At 38.4% G+C, this 24,187-nt stretch overlaps 1 protein-coding gene across 8 annotated transcripts in view; it reads left to right on the forward strand.

Annotated features, from left to right (window-relative positions):
* The window catches only part of Lims1 (LIM and senescent cell antigen-like domains 1), a 79,613-nt gene extending 55,851 nt beyond the window's left edge, over nucleotides 1-23,762 (forward strand). For 3 of the 8 annotated variants that reach the window (XM_013034282.1, XM_013034280.1, XM_013034277.1), the window contains exons 3-11: nucleotides 9,712-9,778; nucleotides 10,901-11,021; nucleotides 11,294-11,443; nucleotides 15,496-15,646; nucleotides 17,494-17,586; nucleotides 18,963-19,011; nucleotides 20,445-20,520; nucleotides 20,693-20,828; nucleotides 22,948-23,024. In XM_013034282.1, the coding sequence (XP_012889736.1) occupies nucleotides 9,712-9,778; nucleotides 10,901-11,021; nucleotides 11,294-11,443; nucleotides 15,496-15,646; nucleotides 17,494-17,586; nucleotides 18,963-19,011; nucleotides 20,445-20,520; nucleotides 20,693-20,828; nucleotides 22,948-22,953 (849 nt within the window). In that variant the 3' untranslated portion in view covers nucleotides 22,954-23,024. Of the gene's footprint in view, nucleotides 1-9,711; nucleotides 9,779-10,900; nucleotides 11,022-11,293; nucleotides 11,444-14,051; nucleotides 14,056-15,495; nucleotides 15,647-17,493; nucleotides 17,587-18,962; nucleotides 19,012-20,444; nucleotides 20,521-20,692; nucleotides 20,833-22,947 lie in introns of those variants that run through there. The other 5 variants (XM_013034281.1, XM_013034279.1, XM_013034283.1 and 2 more) reach the window with 3 other exon arrangements.
* Nucleotides 23,763-24,187: the final 425 nt, after the last annotated feature.

The following is a 24,187-nucleotide window of genomic DNA, read 5'->3' on the forward strand; positions in this document are numbered from 1 at the left end:
ACAGGTGTGAACCACCAGCACCTGGCTCCCAAGCTACCCTTAAACTTGCAGTCTTCCTGTCTCTATCTCCAGGCGTTGGGATTACTACTATGCCTGGCCATTGATAAAGTAGGCATATATATCTGCACAGTCCATACAGGGTGTTGGAGTCAGCAGCCCACTCTTGACTACATCTGGCTGACCCATAAGGAGGAGGTTTCCAGGGAACAATGTGTAGGCAGATATCTGCATCATCACACTGAGAAACAAGTCAGAAAGAACTGGAGCCTGTGTCTAAGGTGACTGCACTTAACTTCAGGTATAAATCCAGCTTATAGTACAGCGCATACTGAGACAGCATGAAATCACAGGAACTCACTGCAGACCCTAAAGCATATGGGAAGGCCCTAGAAATATAGCTCCAGAAGGATCATTAGTCTTCATACCCTATGAATCCTTTCTTATCCTTGCTTTTCTTCTTTTCCTCCTAGAGTGGTTGAAATATTTGTGATAAAAAAGTAGATTTGTGAAAGGTATTAGGCCCTGCTTTGGTCTCTATTACCCAGTATGGTCTTTTCAAAGGTAAGATATTACTAGAGACATGATGGTTAAGCAACGGTGTCAAGATGGTGCCTCAGGAGCTCAGAGAAGAGGCAGGCACTGCTCTGCCCAGCTGCTTTTTTTCTTTCTTTTTTTCCCCCCCAAATTCTATATTGTGATTGATTACATAATTTCCCAAATTTCACAGTATTGTGGGATGGTGATGCTTAGTTAAAGTCACAAACACATTCTAACTTTCATGGGGCAAATTGTCTATCATGGTCTAAACATTTATGAGTTCTATGAGCTTTGACAATACTGTAATTTCTTTCACATTGGGTGATATATTTTGCATACCATGAGCTGTTCCCTCTTTCCCACTTGTTCCCTCCCTCCCATCACTGCCATTGAGTTGCTTAGTTCGTTTTGATCAATGTCCAGTGCACCAGCTGCTTTCTTAATTCCCTACGTGTTCCCTAGGAGAGTACCCTGGATCTACAGCCCCTCTTCAACTCTTTCCTTTATTGTCTTTTTGCATGCCATTTTGGAATGAATGCTGATGTTACACTATCTTTATCAGCCAGAATGGCTGCCTCCTATATGCCTCCTTTTGCATGTGGTCCTGCCAGCTACAAGGCCACTTGTGTTTGATCAGAAGGAAAGGTTCAGAAATGGCCTTAGGCAGAACAGAATAAAACATGACTCATACTTGTCATCCTGCCTACTCCTTACTCCCCTTCACTTCTAGACTATAAATACTTCTCCAGTATTTCTCCAAAGATGTTATGAATCCCAGGCCTGGGCCATTAATGAGTATTGCCAATTTAAGCTTCCTGGGATCTAAAGAAGATTGCTATTTTAGGTGTAATGTTTATTATTTAAGCTTCTTATCCAAGTCAGGGATTTGAAAACCTGCAAGTGGAAATAAGAATTTTACTTTTGGTTAAATAATATTAAGAGAAAAAGCTTCCCATAGCATCAAACACAAATAACCTGCATTTTCAGTGATGTCCAACAATAAAATGTTTTCCAAAAGTGTAAATTTGAATTACCTTATTTGGTTAGTATTTGAAACATCACTTACATGTATCAGTCTTTGTATAATGATACAGGCACAGCTGGCAAGATAGCTCAGTGGTAGTGCCCTTGCTTAGCAAGCATAAGTTCTAGGTTCTATCCCTAGCACACATACACACAAAAAGAAGGAAGAATCTTTTTCCAGTACTTACTTTTTTTCACCTGGTAAACTAGCTCTGAAGACTTATAGATGAGCCAGATGTAGAGGCATATACCTGCAATCCCAGCTCCTGAGGGGCTGAGACAGGAAGATAGTGCAGTCAAGGCCAAAGTTGGCTACACAGTGAAACGATGTCTCAAAAAATGCAACAACAAAGACATTTGAGTTCTGCCTTGGAAAGTGTGACTCACTTTTCAGTGTGGAAGTTCTGATACTTTTAGTCAGGACATTCTGCCCACAAAGACAAGCGTGGAATGTGACCCTTATTTCCTACCCATTTACTATGTCCTTGTCTGGAGATAAGAACACAGGTATTTCTGGTTCATCTGCAGTTTTTTTTAGAGAGAAAACAATTGTCAGGGTTATTACCTATATTGGCTTTGACTCATTGTGACTTTTTTCCCCAAACATGGAACTGAAAAGTGTTATTAAGGTAGATATCATCCCCGTTAAGGAATGCAAGGAAGCATTTACTGATTCCTGTGCTCTACAGGTTCTGTCATCTTTAACAAAGGCATTTATTATTATATGGTGTTCACAGTCTAATCCCATCTGTTTCATTTATGTATCTTCTCAGAATCCACACAGCACTTTATATTTCTAGTATTAATTTAGTTGATATAGTACATGTCTAGTAGATGATTGGTATTTATAGTGCTTGGATGGCATAGTCACAAAATAAAATGCTAATATATTAATTGAGAACTAAGTTAATAATTTCCTAACTTAAACATTGTCAAGCTGTATGTCAGAACCTTGTTACTCATTTAAACTTTATCCTATCAGTGTACAGTGCAAGTAACTGGAAGAAATGCATTCTTGTGTTTTTTGTTTTTGTTTTGGTCATAAGGGCTGAACTGGGGCCTGGGCACTGTCCCTCAGCTCTTCAGTTCAAGGCTAGCACTCTCCCACTTGAGCCACAGCACCACTTGCGTTTTTTTTTGTTTTTCTGCTTATGTGGTGCTGAGGAATTGAACTCAAGGCCTCATGCATGCGAGGCAAGAACTCTACTATTGAGCCAACTTCCCAGCCCCAGAAATGCATTCTTAAATGGAAGTTAGAAAGTCCAATTGTGAGAACAGCCTCTCCCCCAATCAGTTTAGTCAGTTTCCTAAGTCTTGATGTGCTCCCAGTACCATATGTTGAACACTGATTAAATATGATCATGAAAGCCATTCTGAGTTGTTGAATAACCTTGTTTTGTATTTGAACATTTAAAAACGGACAGGAAAATTGAGACATTAGTACAGTGATCATCACATAACTTATAACTCTCTCATCAACACACCACATTTATCTTCTGCCAAATTATTTGAAAATAAATTGCAGACTTTTTTTTTTTTGTCGGTTGTGGGGCTTGAACTCTGGGCCTGGGCACTGTCCCTCAGCTCTTCAGCTCAAGGCGAGCGCTCTACCACTTGAGCTACAGTGCCACTTCCGGTTTTCTGGTGGTTTATTGGAGATAGGATTCTCACGGTCTCTCCTGCCTGGGCTGGCTTTGAACCGCGATCCTCAGATCTCAGCCTCCTGAGTAGCTAGGATTACAGGCGTGAGCCACCAGCGCCCGGCAAATTGCAGACTTTTAACACCAAATAAAGTTGCTTTCAATTTGCTACAACTTTGGTGTTTGCCTTGAAGTATTTGTGAGGATAGTTCTTGATCTGACTTTATGGGAGAGGCAGTAGAGGAGTTACAGTTATGAGATGGTTTTGTGATACATTCCTAAATGTTTTCATATTTAGTAGCATATCAAAATTAGAGTCTAATATATCTAATTGGGATTTTAATATAATAACTAGTAGCAATTGGCATATCATTTCTTAATTAAAAGTTTACACCACTTTGTTGGCCTCTTTGACGTAAGTTCAAATATAGTACCTATTTTTGTCAATTTATTCTTTCATACTTCCTCTATCCAAAGGCAATATATATTAAATAGATTTTGGAACAGAGAAGTGGAAAAATGGTTTGCTCTATCCACTGTACCCATTAACCTAGTATGAAAGTGTCTCTAAGAATGGTGCATCCCAGTCTACCATCACAGTTCTAAAAGTTTGGAAGGTCTGTATACCCAGCTTTGGCAACATCCTCCCAATGCAAGCAACTGCTCATTAACTATTAGCCGTGAACCTGGAACTTACATAGCTACAAATAATGATTACATATTTCAAGTACATCTCTAGAATGTTAAAAGGATTAGCTCATTTAGCACTCATTTCTAAAAGCAATATTCCTTCTGTTGAATTTGGGTTGGGCTTAATGACCAAAGTAAGACCTTTGCCCACCTTATACTATAATGTATCACCTGCATCTCTGGAATTGAAATGGTTTACTTGTATTTTATAATTGGACATGATTTTCTTTTACACAACTGTCACTGCTGTTTTTGCTTATTCACTTATGGCCAGTGCAGTGGCTTATACCCGACATCTCAGCTACAGAGAGGCTGAGATCAAGAGTATCACAGTTCCAGGTCAGCCCAGACAGAAAAGTTCCAAGATTTCATCTCAATGGAATAATCTGGGTTTAGTGTTATACATCTGTCATCCCAGCTATGGCAATAAAGTATAAAACAGTAGGGTCAAAGTCCAAGACCTGAGCAAAAAGTGAGACCCAGTCTCAAAATAACCACTGCAAAAAAAGAGCTAGTGGTGTGTCTCAGGGTACATGCTGATAGCAAGTATGAGGCCCTGAGTTCAAACCCTCATCCTACCATATGTATGGAAAGCCCACAACATATGGCATGCTCTTAGATCACACTTTATTCTGGTACCAGGATTATGTTTTGTAGTAATTTTTTAAGTAAATTTTGGTGAAATTATGGTTCCTGTAATCATTTCAGACAAAGCCAAAGATTATATAAATTTATGGGCTATAAGTTATTACTGATATTGAAACTTTGTAGTTTGACTCAAAGAAAAATGTGCATCTGTGATGGTTACTCTAAGTTTTCAGTATCTCCAATTATCCTCCAATACATGTAAAGATTTTTTTGTAAAGCCACCAAATCAGTGGTGGTTAGGAAAGGCTAATAAATGCCATTTCTCAGAGAAATTCCCGTTCAGTCAGAGGCCCTGACACCAACTGTAGTAGTTCCTAAGCCTGGCTTTATGGCATCTTGATTATCTCCAGTGAAAGGAATATCTAAATTTTTCCCTTAAGCAAATTCATTTTGAAGTAAATCAGAACCAGTAGTCACAGAGTGATGCAATTCCAGAACTATTCCAAGCTGAGATGGACTGAGCCAAGAAGCAGGACCTAGATGAGGACCTGGTGTGCTGCCAGCTCTGCCTGACAGTCATGGCTGGGTTCTCCATTAATCTCATATTTCTCTCCTTTTTTGGTTTTCCCAAAAGTATTCCTTTTTTCCCTATTACAAAATGGATGAACAAAGAGCCATTGTAGTGAGTAGGTTAATGGAAAGGTCATTAACAAAACCATTTCTTAACTAATTTCCTCTTATACTGTATCCTGATTACTCAGGAAGAAATGAAGCTGAGAAAAAGACTGGTGAAAGGAAATTCCAAAACTAGCCTGCCAGCTTATCTGCTGCCTACTCGCTGCAGAACTAGCCTAAGCAATCAAGTGAGCCTTAGCACTTGGGCTTGTCCTGAAATGAGGCCAACTAACTTTCTAGTTCTAAGCTGAATGCACAAAATTGTTATCCTCCCTTCCTGCCCATGGAGAGAAACCACCACAAACTCCAGCAGTTAGAAGCAGATCAATTGCTGGTTCAAGTCCACCTTTATACTCACATGTTCGTGCCTGCAGTGGAACTCAAAAATTTAATACACTACTAGTTCCAAGCATTAATATTGTTAGTAGGCTATTTCCGATTTAAGTTCATTTTGGAATGTGATGTGTCATAATCTAGAAAGACAGTATTTATGGAAGTTTGATTCTTCCGAATTTCTGATTTTCCTTCCTTGTTACATTCCAGAGTTTTACTTGGGCCTACCTCTGTCTGCACACAGGCAGCTTTTGTAGAAGCAGCTTACCCCTGGGAATTGAAGTAGTACCCTTCTACTGGGACACACACTTCATAGGAGCTTGGCAATCATTTCTGAATCCTTGTATTCCGGACTTGGTTTCTGGGTCCTTTCTGATTTGCCCAATAATATATTTACATTCATGTTAGCACTTGCTTCTTCCATGTTACAAAGAAAAGGAATCTCAAATCCTGTTCTGATTAATTGTTCTAGGATTCCTACAAAAAAGCATCAGTTGGGAATCCTTATGCCTAGAAGCCTGTTGCTATTCCTGCCACATACTTTCTTGTTAATGGTAAAGTTTGGCATTGGGACCACATTGAGTGTTTTGTATTCAGGTATATGGTGAATTGTTGAGGAAAGAGTAATCACTGCAATATTGGCAAGAAGTTGTGAATATAGTAAGGTATTCTGGGAGATCAAAGGACAGCCAAGGCAGTCTAGGGTTGTTAACCTTCAGAAGCAGCGAGACAGTAAACAGCTTGCCCAGGGTCACAAAGTGGGCGGTCTTGGCATGTGAACTCATGTAGTCTGGATACATGGTTAATGTTCTCAGCTTCTATGATACCCTGTATCTTCTGAATCAGATTTTAAAAGGTTTATTCAGGATGCTTGGACTATAGCTCAGTGCTAGAACATTTGCCTAGAAGGCTCAAGGCCCTGTGTTCAATCCCTAGCACCTCAAAAAAGAAAAAAGAAAAAAAAATTACTAAGCTGGGTGCTGGTGGCTCATGCCTGTAATTCTAGCTACTCAAGAGGCTGAGATCTGAGGAATGTGGTACTAAGCCAGCCTGGGCAAGAAAGTCCATGAGGCTTGTATCTCTAATAAAATTACTTAGAAAAAGCTGGAAGTGACACTGTGGCTCAAGTGATAGAGTGCTAGCCTTGAACACAAAGAGGCTCAGGGACAACACCTAGGTCCCAGGTTCAAGCCCTAGGACCAGTCGCGCCCCCCCCCCCAATTCTCAAATTACCGTTAATCTGAATTTTATTTCACTTTATACAGTGTTTGTATTGATTTTCTAGTGTCTTCTAACAAATGTATATGTTAACTTTTGTTTTAATTAACACAAGTCTTTCTTTTCCATTGAACCCAGTAAAATTGATCGTTTCTAACTAATGGAATTGAGTTTTGGGCTTTAATTTTTTTTTTTTTTTAGTTTCTACTGAAAGCTAAATAAACTTCAGACTTCTACATGTATCTATCTATCTGTCTAACACACATTAATCAGTATATAATTTACTTCACAAAGAACATCTACTTTTTTTTTTTTTGTCTATTGTGGGGCTTGGACTCTAGGCCTAGGCGCTGTCTCCAGCTCATGGCCAGTGCTCTCCCACTTGAGCCACAGCACCACTTACAGTTTTCTGGTGGTTTATTGGAGATACAAGTCTCACGGACTTTCTTGACCAGGCTGGCCATGAACTGCAATCCTCAGATCTCAGCCTCCTGAGTAGCTAGGATTACAGGCATGAGCTACTGGTGCCTGGCTTGAACATCTACTTTTGACTACATTACAGTGTATTATGACAGAGTATTGAGTAGTAGATCCATTTATTATCCTCTATTAATAAAAATAAGATATAGTGAATATATTAGAGTTCATTAATGTGAATTTAAAATTGAAGTAAGACATTTTCTAGCAAAAACTAATTGCTTGGCAGAAAAGGTCAGATAAGGTGAAGTTAGGAAAATGAACCCTCAGATATGTATTTAAATGTTTTTTTCTTTCATGCATTTGTTTCTAACACATTTATAAGATTATTTCTTTGTTGCTTTCTATGTCCCTCCCCCACAGTATAACCCCTGCTTTCACTGTATTTGATGTCGGTATAATTTGTGGAGGGGAAGGGGAAAAACAAGTCCTTTAAATAAGGATACAAGTGGACCTGTTGCAACAATGAGAAGTACAAGTTGTCATGTCCAAAACGAACTTTACAACTTTGGTGAGGGGGGGAGGATCGGGTGGGGGGACGGGGGGAGGCTGGGAAGGGATGGGAAGGGTAAACAAAGGAGGAGGCTACAATGCTTGATAAGAAATGTACTCATTATCTTGCCCATGTAATTGTAACCCCTCTGTACAGTATTTTCACAATAAAAAATAAAAAAATAATAATTGCTTGGCTTGACAGCAAGAACTAATTTTGCCAATTAAATTTTGTTGGATGTTCACTAAATTGCACAATCAATAGTCATAACAGGAAATTCCATTGACAAATGATACATTTTAAAAGTGGATTTTAGCCGGGTGCTGGTGGCTCACAGCTGTAATCTTAGCTTACCCAGGAGGCTAAGATTTGAGGATCACAGTTCATAGCCAGCCTGGGCAGGAAAGTCTAGTGAGACTCTTATCTCCAGTAAACCACTCAGAAAACCAGAAGTGGCGCTGAGGCTCATGTGGTAGAGTGCTAACTTTGAGCTGAAGATCTGAGGGACAGCACCCAGGCCCAGAGTTCGAGCCCCATGACCACCACCACCAACAACAAAATAGTGTATTTTAATAAATAGTATGTGGGGTTTTTTTGACATGTGAATTGTAAGAAGCTCAAAGATTCAGGAGAAACTTTATTGTAACAATTCCTGTGATTTATTTAAGTGAAACTTTAGCATATCTTTAAAACAAACAGACCAGGCATGGTATGGTGGCTCCCTATGTGATCCAGCTACTTGGGAAGCAGTGATTGGGAGAATCATAGTTCAAGGCCATCCTAGGCAAAAAGTTAGTGAAACCTTGTCAGCCAGTAAGCCAAGCATGGAGGCTCATGTCTGTCTTCCCAGCTATGTAAGAGGCATAGGCATCCTGCCTAAAATAAGCAAAAAGGCTGAAGACATGACTCAAGGCCCTTGAGTTCATACCCCAATACTTCCCTTCTCACTCCCCATCCCAAAGAAAGAAAAAATAAATAACCTAGGTTAAAGTTGAGCCCTGTCTCTCCTCCCAATAAATTATATTTACCACAAGTCCATGAGAACTCTTGGGTTGAAAGGATAGACATGTTTTTGTTTTTGTTTTGGCCATTCAGGGACTCACCATTGTTAGACAGGCACTCTATAACTTGAACCATAACCTGGCCCTTTTTGCTTTAGGTATTTTTCAGATAGAATCTCACCTTTTTTGTTCAGACCAGCCTTAAGCCTTGGTCATCTAACCTACACCTCTAACATGGCTGGAGTTATTGGTGTAAAGCACTATGCTTGGCTTGTTCTTTTGAGATTGAATCTTGCTAACTTTTCTTTGTTTGGGGCCAAGACTATCTTACACCTCCAAAGTAATTAGGATTGCAGAATTATAGCCACTTCATCCAGCTACTTTGGGGTTTTTGGGGGAGGTTTCTTTTTTGAGGGGGCAGGGAGAGGGGTGCTTGGTTTGTTATTTGGTTTTGTTTTGGAGACAGATTCTCATTATGTAGCCTAAGCTGGACTTGAAAATTGAGATCTGTCTCTCAAGTAGCTGGGATTACAAGTACATGTTGACCACATGCAGCTGTTGTTTTTTTTTGTTGTTGTTGTTTGTGTGTGTGTGTGTGTGTGTGTTTAATGGGTTTTGAGAACTTAAATAATATTAAAGCTATACTAAAATGTGCCTTTTTTAAATGTTTAAGTGAAAAACTTTTAGATACTGACCTAAAAATAGTGTGGGAAGAGAATTCTAGGCTATAGGGTCTGTAGCTTTCACCACTGCTTACCCGTAAGTGTAGGTGAGCCAGCAAATACTTAAGCATATGGAGGGGCAAGACCAGCAGACTCTGGAGATTCATTCATTATGGTTTCAGCTTGTTCAGTTTATCCTTACTACATTAACATGGCAGTAGATGGAAGATCATACAAATACTCACTTTTAGAAATTCTAATAGAATTTATTATAAGTTCCTAGGGAAGAGTTCTTAATTTTCTATAGGTTACATAAAGTAACTAATACTCCTACTGGTTGCTTCCTATTTACAAGTCAAGTCTTTCTTTTTCAGTTTGAAGGAAGGAAGTACTGTGAACATGATTTTCAGATGCTCTTTGCTCCTTGCTGCCATCAGTGTGGTAAGTTTTACACTGAATGTAGACTAAAAAGTTTCTCAGTTATTTACATCATTTAGCACTGTTTGGCAAACACTCTACCACTTGAGCCTTGTCCCATTCCTCACTTAGCACTAAAAAACTCCAATGGTAGGAATGGCTTTTGATGCTTATTACAAGTGACTATTGTAGAAGTACTGTATTTGTCCTCTTCCCTATTACTAACATAATACCAAACTAGGAAGTATCAAGTCCTGAACAGAATTGACTTGTACAGAAAGGAGAGTGAAGGTTTTTAGGGAACACTTCTGTGATTGGTCTGGAGTGTTTTTCCTTTTTAAATACCCTTTGCTTGTTTATGGGCTGGCCAGGAAAAAGACAAGGAAGATCTCAGTGGGGAGGGAGAGTATAGGTGCTTTCAGCCTGCATGACTTGCTTCTGCTATAGCACTTACTAGAAGGATACTAGGGAACCTGATTAGAATGTTGTAATGGTTTAGTGAAGGAAGAAAGTAAGTATGTATTATTTTTAAAAGTGTACTGACAGTGTAGCTCAGAGGTAGAGCATACTTGAAGCCTTGGGTTCAATACCCAGTATCAAAAACTAAAAAAGAAGCCGGGCGCTGGTGGCTCAGGCCTGTAATCCTAGCTACTCAGGAGGCTGAGATCTGAGGATCGCGGTTCAAAGCCAGCCCTGGCAAGAGAGACCGTGAGACTCCTATCTCCAATAAACCACCAGAAAACCGGAAGTGGCACTGTAGCTCAAGTGGTAGAGCACTCGCCTTGAGCTGAAGAGCTGAGGGACAGCGCCCAAGCCCAGAGTTCAAGCCCCACGACCAACCAAAAAAAAAAAAAAAACTAAAAAAGAAAGTGTTCTGTAGATTTCACTTATCTGTCAGCATTGATCAGATGTTATCAAAACTCACCAAAGAGCTCACAGATCATTAAAAGGAAAGCTAGATTTGGGTGCTAAAACAGCCTGAAATCAAAACAGAACAAAAAACAAGGATTCAGATGAAATAAAGACCTTTTTTTTGGTCTTTAATTTGGAGTACCACTTTATCAAGAAAGATTTAGGTGTTCTTTTCTCTTGGTTTTAGTAAATATGTTGCCAACAGGACATCCTTTGTGTATTTCTTTCCCACAGGTGAATTCATCATTGGTCGAGTTATCAAAGCCATGAACAACAGCTGGCATCCTGAGTGCTTCCGCTGTGACCTCTGCCAAGAAGTGCTGGCAGACATTGGGTTTGTCAAGAATGCTGGCAGGTAGGAGTTGGCCATCTGTGCTGGGTGTGGGGTGGTTGAAATAATAACTTTTACAAGGTCATATGCATTTTCCCCTCAGACCCTACCATAGACCACCCTGCCTGGTGTCATGGGAAATAACCCCACAGCTTTGTGTAACTGGCAGGACTATTATCATGCCTTCTGTGTTGCCAGCAGGGACACATGCAGAGAGGAAGTTCTATGGACATCAGAGATACGGGAGGCATACTTATTAGGAAGTACTTAAGATTTTCAATTTGGACCCTCTTTAGACACCTATGTCGTCCCTGTCATAATCGTGAGAAAGCCAGAGGCCTTGGAAAATACATCTGCCAGAAATGCCATGCGATCATTGAAGAGCAGCCTCTCATCTTCAAGAATGACCCCTACCACCCAGACCACTTCAACTGTGCCAACTGCGGGTATTACACTTCTTCTTTCTTTTAGAAGCAAGCAGTGGAATGAAAATAAAAGATTCCGTTAATCCATACTTCCATTATTCCATCAAACTAAGTTGGTTTTCTCCAACTTTTAATATGGAAAAGTTTAGATCTATAGAAGGCTAAGAAAAATTATATAAGGAGCATTATATGTTTTAGTTTTACCAGCTAACGCTTTGTACATTTGAGTATATACAGCATACTCTTTCCCTTGGCAGGATGTATATTTTTGTATATACATGCACATAGTTTTAACATCTTTGTCACTGAGCAATTTGAAAGCAAGTTGTTGACATGTGACTCTTGTACACATCCTTGAGAATGAAGGGTGTTATCCTATGGAACTATATTCTCATCAGACCAAAGAAATTAACTAATTTTATGTCAGTTACTCAGCTCATATTAATTAACTGTAAATGTTCCTAAAACTGTTGTTATTATTGTTACTATTTTACAGAGTTACACAAGGGAAAACTTCATTGTTACATTTCTATATATGTTTACACAGTTTTATAATTGGTGTTGTCTTGAATTATGCTAAATTGCATTTTTTTCTATTTTGATTTTATCTGAATCAGTTTTATCTCCAAAAGGCCATATAAATTGTTAAGCCATGAATTTTCTGATTTCATTAGTTTTCTTTTCCATCACTTTCTCTTTTTCCTGCCTCAGCCACCTAAGTGCTGGAAAGATAGGTGTATGCTACCACATCTTGGTTTTGTTTGGTTTTGTTATTGTTGTTGTTCTTTTGAGGAGACCCATTATGTTGCCTACCCTGGCCTTGAACTGCATATAGAACTCAAGTGGATCCTTCTGCCTTGCACTGTCCTTTCCTTTCACCCCAACCTTCAAGTACCCAGCACTATATGTGTGAGCTATTTAGCCTGGCTTTTGGTATAAAATTTTCATGGAAAATGATTCGTTACTTTAGTTAATATGAATTTATGTGCTACATTGTACTCAGAAGGAAGGAGAGATAGTAGATTAAGGATAAAGAATGCAGTTTTCTTTTAAAAGTTCACCTTATCTTTTTTTTTTCTCCCTTGTCAGTTATTGAGGTTTGGCCCCAAGGCCTTGTACATGCTAGATTGGGTCTCTACCATTTGAGCGACATCCCCCAACCCTGGCTCTTTGCTAGTTAATTGGAGATGGAGTGAATTTTTCTGTCTGGACTGGCTTTCAACCATGTTCCTCCAAATCTCAGCCTCCTCTGTAGCTAAGAGTTATAGGCAAGAGCCACCAGTGCCCTTTCTTTTTATTGATCGAATTGTTATTTTGTGAGTAGTTTCCTTGCTTATTATTCCTTACTTTAGGATTTAGTTTCCACTTTTCATTCATATAATTTCTTTTCTTTTCTTTTCTGTCATGGGGCCTGAACTCTGGGCCTGAGTGCTGTCCCTCAGCTCTTTAGTTCAAGGCTAGCACTCTACCACTTGAGCCACAGCACCACTTCCAGCTTTTGTCTTTTTGCTTATGTGGTGCTGAGGAATCGAACCCAGGGCCTCATGCATGCAAGTACTCTACCACTGAGCCACCTTCTCTGCCCCTTTCATATCATTTCTAAGAAGACAATTTTAAGAAGTGAAATTCAAATAAGTATATTTGGTTAAATGTTTGATGGTACAAAATAATAGCTAATTTAAGCATTTAGAGAAAAAAAATTCTGAGGGGTTAAGGTGAACATCAAATGGGAGAATGTCAGTCAAGCAGGCAAACCAAGTGAGTGCAAGATGCTGAATTCAAACCCTACTTCCCAAGACAGAGTGTGAAAAGAGAAATTCTAGTAGGTAGACACAGTCAGACAGACAGACAGACAGACAAATAAGCTGGAGTCAGTGACTCATACCTGTAATCCTAGCTACTCAGGAGACTGAGATCTCATGATGGGGGTTCAAAGCCAGTCTGGGCAGCCAAATCTAAAAGGCTTTGTATCTCCAATTAATCACAGAAAAACCTGGCAGTGGATGTGTGGTTCAAGTGGTAAAGTACCAACTAAGCAAAGTACCAGCTAAGCAAAAGTACAAGACCCTGAAATGAGCCAGTAACACATACAGAAATAATTTTGAGCGTTTTTTGTTTTTTTTTTTTTTTTTGTCGGTCATGGGGCCTGAGCTCTGAGCCTGAGCCCTGTCCCTCATCTCTTCAGCTCAAGGTTAGCGCTCTACCACTTTGAGCCACAGCGCCACTTCCAGCTTTTTCTGCTTATGTGGTGCTAAAGAATCAAACCCAGGGCCTCATGCATGCAAGGCAAGCACTCTACCACTGAGCCACCTTCCCAGCCCCATTTTATTGTTTACATTCTATTAACCTAATATTATAGTAAGGTAGTTTTTTTATTCTCTACCCCTTCTACTACCTCTCTGGTATGAGAAATAGAATCCAAGACATAGTACAAACTGGCACAAGTACTGTATCACTAAGCTATTATTCCCATACCATAAGTTAGGCTCTCTATTGCTTGTTACAACTTCAATAATCGTTATGAAGCTGGTATCCAATCCCCTTTGTGTTTGGGAAGGTGGTACTTGTCCTTAGCACAGTTGATTTGCCTTTTTGTTGTTGTTTGTTTGCTTGTTTGGGGCTCTTTCAGACAGGTTCTTCTTATGTTACCCAGGCTGTTCTGAAATTCAAATTTCTCTTGTCTCAGCCTTCTGTGCACCAACGCACAGAGCTCAGCACTATGATTTAATTAATTAATTAATTAATTTCTGGTCCTGGGGCTTGAACTTAGGCCCTGGGCATTGTCCCTGAACTACTTTGTGTTCAAAGCTAGTGCTCTATCATGTAAGCCATAGTGCCATTTCTGGCCTTTTTCTGAGTAGTCTATTGGAGATAAGGGTCTCACAGACTGCCTTGCCTGGGCTGACTTTGAACCACGATCCTCAGATCTCAGCCTCCTGAGTAGCTAGCATTATAGCCAGCACCTGGCCAGCATTATAATTTATTTTTATTTTATTGTAAAAATGCTGTACATTTTTATACTACATTTATATTTATATTACATGTTATATTTATATTACATGTTATAGTTACATGAGTAAGGCAATGAGTACATTTCTTGTTGAGCATTGTTATCTCTTCCCTTGTTGTTCTCCCACTATCCCTTCCCTCCTCTACCCCCCTCATTCTTCCACTCCCTCTCCCCCCACCTGAAGCTGTAAAGTTCATTTCCAGTATACCGTCTTGTGGGTATCATTGTTGCAATGTTTTGTGGGTATGATTGTGCAATGGGTCATCCTATGTCCTTGTTTCAGCATTTTGTTATTCCCCTTGCCCTCCCCAAATTAAACAATTCTATATACAAGATGCAGGGTACCAAAATCAAGTACAGTGACAACAGGGGATATACCATAGGGGGAAGAACATACAAAGGAAACAAAAAAAATTACATAGTACATTAAAAACAACAACAACAAAGAAAGACCTCTTGTGTCCATATCTTGGGGTTCATTTTGCTTAGTATAATCTTATATGGTCAAATGTACATAGCTTTTCCTGCTCATCTGGTAAAATTATCCTAGACGTATACTAATTATTGCAAATGAGGGAAACCATGGGTTTGGCTTACTTCACTTACTATGATTTTTTCCAAGTCTTTCCATTTCCTAGCAAATGGGGTGGTATTATTCTTTCTGATGGAGGCATAGAATTACATTGTCTATATATCTGTATATACATACCACATTTTCTTGATGCATTCATCTACTAAGGGGCCTCTGGGTTGGTTCCATTTCTTAGCTCTGATGAATAATGCTGCGATAAAAACTGTTTATGGTAGCTTTAGTGTGACCTTGTTCTTGATTATTTGGGTCAGCACTGTGATTTTTAAGGAAGACAAATGGACTGAAATGTAAGTGATAATACAAGATGGAAATGATAAATATATCTGATCTCTTGTACCTTAACATTATCATTGTGGTAGCCCTCTGGAACCTATTCCAGGTGTTTAGTTCAGGTTACTCTGGTCACCTCTCATGGTGAAAAAGCAATTACTGGGGATTATTACAGCAGGATTTTTATGTTTTTGCTGATAGGAAGGAGCTGACGGCTGATGCCCGAGAGCTGAAAGGGGAGTTGTACTGCTTGCCATGCCACGATAAGATGGGAGTTCCCATTTGTGGAGCCTGCAGGCGACCCATTGAAGGACGTGTGGTAAATGCCATGGGTAAGCAGTGGCATGTGGAGGTATGTACTAAATAGCATGAATATTAGCACTTTTGAATTTCTGTGATTCATTTGTACTAGTAAAAATAAGATATTCTGAAATAAAATGTGGACATATTAAAACACTTTACAGCCACATGCCAGGGGCTCATGTCTGTAATCTTAGTTACTCAAGAGGCTGAGATCTGAGGATAGCAGTTCAGAGCCAGCTTGGATAGGAATACTGGTGAGACTCTTATCTCCAATTAACTACCAGAAAACTGGAAAGTGGTGCTGTGGCTCAAGTGGTAGAGTGCTAGCCTTGAGCTGAAGAGCTCAGGGCCAGTGCCCAGGCCCAGAGTTCAAGACCCACGATGACAATAAAAGACAAACAAAAAAATCCAATACTTTACGTTGTAGAAATTAAGAATCTAGAATATACACTCCTGTTGTGATAGGTCAATATAGTGCAGGATGTATATCCTATTCTTAAATCCTTCTTGGGGCCGGGAGCCGGTGGCTCACACCTATAATCCTAGCTACTCAGGAGGCTGAGATCTGATGATCATGGTTCAAAGCCAGCCTGGGCAGCAAAGTCTTTGAGACTCTTATCTCCAATAAACCACTAGCAAACCAGAAGTGGCTCTGTGGCTCAAGCGGTAGAGCGCTTTCCTTGAGCTGAAGAGCGCAGGGACAGCGCCCAAGCCCAGAGTTCAAGCCCTACGACTGACAAAAATCCTTCTTGGGGTTGGGTATGCTACCTCTAATTGCAGCCGCTCAAAACAGATAGCAGAATTGTGCCTCAAGGCTGGTCTGTGAGCAGAGGGATATAAATTTAATGAGACTCTATCTCAACAAATAAGCCAGGTATCGTAATCTGAGCTATGTGGGAATCAGAGGCCAAAGAATTTTGAAGCCTTAAGGATGACTTCAACAAAAAGCACAAGATTCCATCTGAAAAAAAAAAATAGCTAAAAGGGCTAGGGGTATGGCTCAAGTGGTAGAGTGTTTACCTAACAAGTACAGGGCCCCAAAGTTCAACTCAATACCACAAAAAAATTAAAAAACATTCTTTAGATAATTCTATCAAGGTCGCTACCCAGCAACAGGAACTGTTATTTTTAGTTACAGATACCATTAAGATGTTCATATCACTTTTCAAGTGGATTGTTGGAATAGGCTGCTTAACATAACCATCAAAGAAACCCGAATCAATGTAAATACCCAGGCACCAGTGGCTCATGGCCTGTTATCCTGGTTACTCAGGTGCTGAGATTTGAGGATTACAGTTTGAAGCCAGCCCAGGCAGGAAAGTCTATGTGACTCTTATCTCCAATTAACCTTAAGAAAACTGGAAGTACCACTGTGGCTCAAAGTGGTAGAATGCTAGCCTTGAGTGAAAAAGCTCAGGGACAGCACTCAGGTTCTGAGTTCAAGCCCCACGAGTGACCATAAACAAAAAATATAAACATTGTGGTGTTGGGCTGGGATGGTGGCTCAGTGGTAGAGTACTTGCCTCACATGCATGAGGCCCTGGGTTCGATTCCTCAGTACCACATAAGCAGAAAAAACTGGAAGTGGGGGGTAGGGGAGATGGGAAGAGGAAACAAAGGAGGAGGCAACAATGCTTGATAAGAAATGTACTCATTACCTTGCCCGTGTAATTGTAACTCCTCTGTATGGTATTTCACAATAAAAACAGAAAGAAAGAAAAAGCTGGAAGTGGCACTGTGGCTCAAGTGGTAGAGCGCTTGTCTTGATTTGAAGAGCTGAGGGATAGCGCCCAGGCCCAGAGTTCAGGCCTCACAACCAACCCCCCCCCCAAAAAAAAAAAAAAACATTGTGGTGTTAATCGATTTTAAAATGACCTGTATTGATTTTTTTTCTAGCATTTTGTTTGTGCCAAGTGTGAAAAACCATTTCTTGGACATCGTCATTATGAGAGGAAAGGCCTGGCTTATTGTGAAACCCACTACAACCAGGTATTGATACCAGAAACAGTCTTATGAATTAAAGCTCTTCAGCATTTTAGCTAGAAGGAAATCTTTTGGAAAATACACATTGTTTTACAAAGCTCTTATTTCTAGATTCTTATTTGAGAAATTCAGATTAAGAAAAATTGGTTATATTCATCATTTGCTTCATTCTCATGTTTGCTTTTCTGTATAAAGCAAACCCTTAAGCTAGTCTCTGGTGGCTCATGCCTATAATCCTAGCTACTCAGCAGTCTGAGACCTGAGGATCTCAGTTCAATGGCAGCCCGGGCACAAAAGTCCACAAGACTCTTATTTCCAATTAACCACCAGAAAACCAGAAGTAAAGCAGTGGCTCAAAGTGATAGAGCACTAGTCTTGAGCAAGAGTTTAGGAACAGTTCCCAGACCCTGAGTTCAAGCCCCATGACCAATTAAAAAGAAAAGAAAAGAAAAAATGCACTCTTATATGCATGGGTGAAAATGTATGTATTTGTATATATAAAAACAGATTTTTTAAGGATTAGCATTTTATGATATAGTCATCATGTTTCCTTATTCCTAAATACTACATTGTATATTCCCCAATTTTATAGAAACCTCTTAGATAATCTCAGTTATAAGTATTAATAAATTACTTCAGTCCTTGTATACTAGTTTTTTACTTGGCCCTTGTTCTTCAAGTGGTTAGTTGTTTTGGTTTGCTGTTTTTTCCTGCTATAAAACTAGAGTTGGTCTAGATTTGTTATATTTCCTTAACTTCTTCAAGTCTAAAACATTTCTAATGTTTTTCATGTTTCTAGTGTTTCCCCTGGTGCTCTTGTACTGATTCTTAACCATTGATTGAGATTGTGAGCTCTTGGTGGGAACACTGAGTGAGACTTCTGTAAATCACACTGTGCTTATTCCTGCCTGACTGTATTTACACTGTATTTGTTGACTGTATTTCCACTTTCCCTTGGATACAGCCTGTTCCTTATCACATCTGCCCTAAATTTAGTGTATGCTCTGAGTGAAAAATTACAGTTTCAGGCTTGTCACTCAGCCCTCAGCACTTTGCTTGAGCAAGAGCCTAACCACCTTTTCTACTGTAGGTCTTCATTTATCCATTTCTTACCATATGCAGTCATAAAGTCCTGTATTAGTTATTTTGTTGTGCATATTGTCATCTAGGAAGAGCTTTTAAAACAATGAATAACAAATCATTTCTATTGTAAATGGTAACAAATGGTCAATGAACTTGTACTGACTTTCTGTAGAAATGGTAAGTTTCAGATCTTGGATGACAGCTGTTTGTTTTTAAGTGCTAGAACTGGAATTACATTGAATATTGGATGTTCAAAACTTAATTCTGATTCATCTTTTACCACTTTTTTCTGTTCTCAGCTATTTGGTGATGTTTGTTTCCACTGCAACCGTGTCATAGAGGGTGATGGTAAGTATCTATAGGTTTTGGCCAAATATTTGTAGGTCTCAGCCAGGTCCATTTTGACACAAAATCACTTTGATATGAAAAAGGCTGATGTTGCTATTGTTTGGAATATAAATCACTATCATTATTCCCTCCCCCACCTTTTGCATATTTAACAGGTAATCTTAGCAGTGAATTAGAACTAAGGGATTAATGACTTCTTGATGATAGTACTTCAGGCCACAGTTTTGCTGGCCTAGCACCTGTGAGAGCTGTTCCCCATGGACCTGTTTGTATTTCCAGTTTCTGGCACAGTGTTTATTTGGAACAATTCAGTGTGCTGTGATAGTTAGAAAGTCACTTTAACTCTGCACACACTAAAGCCTGACAGTTTCTGCAAGCCTTACTGGGATTGACCACTCTTGTGTGGATATCAGGCAGGGCAGATTGACTGGATCAGAGAGGAAACAGCTGTGTTTGCTAATAGTCACCAGCACAGTCTGGCAGAGACTTCCTGACACAAGTTTTAAACAATCCTGTTTTCAACATGCTTCATAGTTATCAGCAGACATCGCTTAACTCAGGAAATACTTTATGAAACACTGTTCATATGTATTTTGTGAAATTAGCTGAGGAAAACAACTTTTAGTGTCATTGAAAATAAACCTTAACTGAGAGACTGTTGTTACCAGGTAAAGGAAGCTATCAAAGAAAGCTACTTTCTTATTGCCAACTTTGGGAGAAATGGTCCTACTTTAAATAATTTAATATGTAGATTCTAAAAACTATATACCTCAAATGTATTTCTTTAGTCAACAGTGTAAGGGACGGAAGCAACTTGATTGCTAGTCTGCCAGTCCTGTCAGCAAGGCTCATTTGTTGCTGTATTGTCTGTAGGATAGAAGTGCAGAATCTTTAATGTCACAGATTCTTAAGAAATGGAAAAAATTAATTATTAAAATGGAAAAACAATTCTCTTTTCTAATTGGACCCTACAGTCCTGGAAGACATTAGGTGCTTGATTTATGTAATTTTTTCAGTAATGTGAAAAAATCATAATAAATTAATAAAATTGAGTCAATGCTTTTTAATGGTATTGAACTCTTAGTTATGTGGTTCTTTTGTAAGAAAAGAACGCCTGAAGAGGTGTTTGTTTTTTGTTGGGGTGTGTGTGTGTGTGTGTGTGTGTGTGTGTGTGTGTGTGTGTGTGTGTGTGTGTGTGTGTGTGTGTGTGTAGCATTGGGGTTTAAGCTTGGCTTCATCTTTGCTGTACAGGCACAACAGAGAATCACGGGAACAACCACCCCATCCCCAGCCAAGAAAGGTTCTTGGGAACCTCCTGCAGTAGCTAGGGGGCAGCCTTCTTCCTGTTTCAGGATTTAAAGTAAAACTTCCTCTGCTCAGCAGTGTCTGTACTTTCATATGACCAGTGCATGTTCTCTCCCTTTCTCTCCTAGTTGTCTCTGCCCTCAACAAGGCCTGGTGTGTGAGCTGCTTTGCCTGTTCCACCTGCAACACCAAACTAACACTCAAGTAAGTCGTCTGTCTGATACAGTGACTCCAAGGCGAGAAACATTCCTAATTTAAAAGAGAGTTAATTTTATTTCTTATTTCTTTCACTTACTTGTTTCACTTCTGGTAGTAAAGGTTTCCCCTTTAACCTGTTCCCTGTTGTTTGTTCTCTTCCTTCTTTGTTCACTCAAAGGGATAAGTTTGTTGAAATTGATCTAAAACCAGTCTGCAAACACTGTTACGAGAAAATGCCAGAAGAATTTAAGAGGCGACTTGCCAAACGGGAGAGAGAAGCAAAGGATAAGGACAAGCAGAAAAAGAAAAAGCCAGTCTGTTTGTAAACTTTTCTATCTCTTCTATCATCATTTTCACTACTTTCTTCTTTGGTTAGTCCTTTAGAATTTTTTTCTGTCTTGCTTTTGTTTGTTTCTTTTATTTGGCATGCTTTTCTGGCCATCAGAGATTGAAATAGTCCTGTGCAGTTGGTCCTTTTGCTTAATTATTAAAATTGTAAATCTTAGTTACACACTTCACACTACCTTTTGGGCACATGTCTCCCTTCATCTATGAACTAACCTCTTCTTCTAAATCATATAGTAGCAGACAGTTTCTCTTAAGAAGATTCCCAATCTCTTAACTGACAGTGTTTGCAAACGTTTTAAAATATATATTTTTTGTATGTATATGCTGGTTCTGGAGATTGAACTTGGGACTTGGGCACTGCCCCTCAGCTTTTGTGCTCAAGACTAGCACTCTACTACTTGGGGCATAGCCCCACTTCCAGCTTTTTGGTGCTTAATAGGAGATAAAAGTCTCGTGGAATTGACTGACTAGGCTGGCTTTCATCTAATCTCCTTAGATCTTACCTTCTTGGGTAAGCTAGGATTAGAGGCCCAGTTACTTTAAATTTTGTCTAATAACTGCAGCATTCAAAAAAAATCCCAGTCTTTGGTTTCTTTGTCTAAAATCACTTGAGAAGTTTCATGTTTGATATGTTTAAAACAGCATGTGTTATAAGCTCTGTGTTTAATTCTGTCAGCATGTCTTGTTTACATAACAAGGTACATAGGTGGTGTGGTTTATCATGTCTGTGTACTGTGTGTGTGTACACAATCTCATTTAGTGCCATAGGATACTGGTTGTGAAATCATTTTCCTCCTATTTTCAGACTATATCTGACTGTTACAGGAAATATTTCAGTCTTTCACATTCTGTTGAATTACTAGCATGGTTCTTTCATTTTTCCTTCCATGTTATCATTGTGTTTCAAGTTCTAAGAACCTTTCAATTTCTGTGTTTCCTTTTGTAGAGGAATTAAAAGGCAAATTGAAACTTAAGACAATAGAACAGATACTAAGTGCTCTCTGTAAAAACAGATAATTTATTAAACTCTTGAGAAGCATTTGATTTGCCAGTTGGAATGTAACATTTGAGTTACCATAAGCTTCTCTATGAAAACATGTCACCATTAATTTCTCTGTGAAAAACAATAGAAAATAACTCTCTGTACAGTACTCTAAAGACAGAAATGTTTTTGTTTTCATTCATAATTGTGTGGTTAGGAATTAACTTTGTTAGTAACATTGCTCTTTAAAATTACCTCAAAACATGTAGTCTAATTTACTATACTTTAAGAATGCATTAAAGCTTATTTTGAAATTATCATCATAGATGACATTGAGCTACTAGATATGCTCTGCAAATGGTTCCTAAATATATCACAGGAAATGAGTTATAACTCTATAAAAAAGTTAAGTATTTACTCAACTCAAAAATTAAATACCCAGAATTTTAGTAGCAATAAGCCTCTGTATTATTAAGAAATGTGTTAGTGATGGAAGGCAGACCATCTGAAAAGTCATTTTCTCTAGTCATTTTCTGTTTACAATCAGATTACTAGTATGTTTTGTTCTAGGTCTAAAAAAATAGAATGAATTCTTCATATAACTACAAGTTACAGAACACCTGCAGGTAGTTTCTTTTGAAGAACTTATAAATGTAAGAACTTACTTTATTAGGAAATAAAAGCAAAAAAGTCATAAAAGTTTAAGATACTAATCATTCTGCCTCCAATTAATATTACAAAAACCAATTGTTTGCTTTAAGGAAATTTATTCTTTAAGGTATTCTTATGGTATTTTAAAATGTAATTGACTTTACAGCAATAGACTTATTAGATTTCCTGTTTACTTAGCATTGAATAAAACACAATACTGTTTTTCAGATTACTGCAAAGGAACAATTCAGAAGACTACTTTTTTTCTGCTGACACTCTGCATTTTCACATTTACCAGAATAAGGATTGAGATTAGAATTATAATTCTTCAGTAACATAAAAATAGAATTATTATGTCTTCATTTAGTTCAATGAAATTGCTTCATATTACTTATATGTCTGTGTTGAATACATTTCTAATGATTTGTTTTATATATATTTGTTTTCCTTAGGAATAAATTTGTGGAGTTTGACATGAAGCCAGTCTGTAAGAAGTGTTATGAGAAATTTCCATTGGAGCTGAAGAAAAGACTTAAGAAACTAGCTGAGACCTTAGGAAGGAAATAATGTAACTTTTATTTGTGTTCTATGCAAAAATAATAGATAATCGATATTACTTGACTTGATCCACCTGTATTTAAAGCTGTATCTCTAAGCGATTGAGAGGGAAGAATGGTTTTCTTCATCTCATTAAACAGAAAAAAATGTATAATCATATTTAAAACACAGATGAAATCAAGACTTGCCTTTGTTTCCCAATATCAATGTAGACTATATAGAAAAAGTATGATTAAATGTTGAATTTTAATTTCACCCCTAAAATGAAGTATATAACTTTTCAAAATTAAAGAGTCACTTGTGTATGACTCAGATTTAAAAACAAAAAATAAGATTATTTTACTTTATTCAAAAGAAAATTACCTCCCAGTGCTCTTAGAGATGATATAAGGAAGAAAACTAATCAAATCATGCATAATCTTAGTATGTCTATCAAATTAATAGTTATAAAATGCATATACACATTGCTAGGACAAGAAACAAGTATATTCAGAACTATTTTATATTGTGTTAAATGCAATAATTATTTTGCTTAGTTTTTATTTTGTTCTCCTTGTAAACTTCTTTCTTTGCACAATTACTTGTAACACAGTAATTGTAACTAGCAAGTGTATCTTTTAAATTTCCATGCAAAAACATACCAAGTAGGGTCTGGGAAGGTGGCTCAGTGGTAGAGTGCTTGCCTTGCATGAATGAGACCCTGGGTTTGATTCCTCAGAACCACATAAGTAGAAAATGCCAGAAGTGGCTCAAGTGGTAGCCCACTAGACTTGAGCTGAAGAGCTGAGGGACAGTGCCCAGGCCCAGAGTTCATGCCCCACGACTGACAAAATAAAAACAAAACATACCAGATATTTGAAAATAGAGCATACTTTGCAATATTGGAAGAATGAAGTATTTTTTAATGTAATACAGCAATTATGCTTCTAAGCTTGATGTCAAACATAATATTCAAATAAGAAATGGAATTAAGTATTATGTAGCTAGGAATGTATCATTTTTAAAAAGGATGAATATGTATTGATCATACTGACTTTATAACCATGCTAATATCTATGCTTCATATATAGTCAAACTTTCCTTGCCTTAGACAAACACATACCACAATCTGAAATTCTGGTTTCACATAATACC

The sequence above is a fragment of the Dipodomys ordii genome, unplaced genomic scaffold, assembly GCF_000151885.1.
Source record: "Dipodomys ordii isolate 6190 unplaced genomic scaffold, Dord_2.0 Scaffold186, whole genome shotgun sequence".
NCBI lineage: Eukaryota > Metazoa > Chordata > Mammalia > Rodentia > Heteromyidae > Dipodomys > Dipodomys ordii.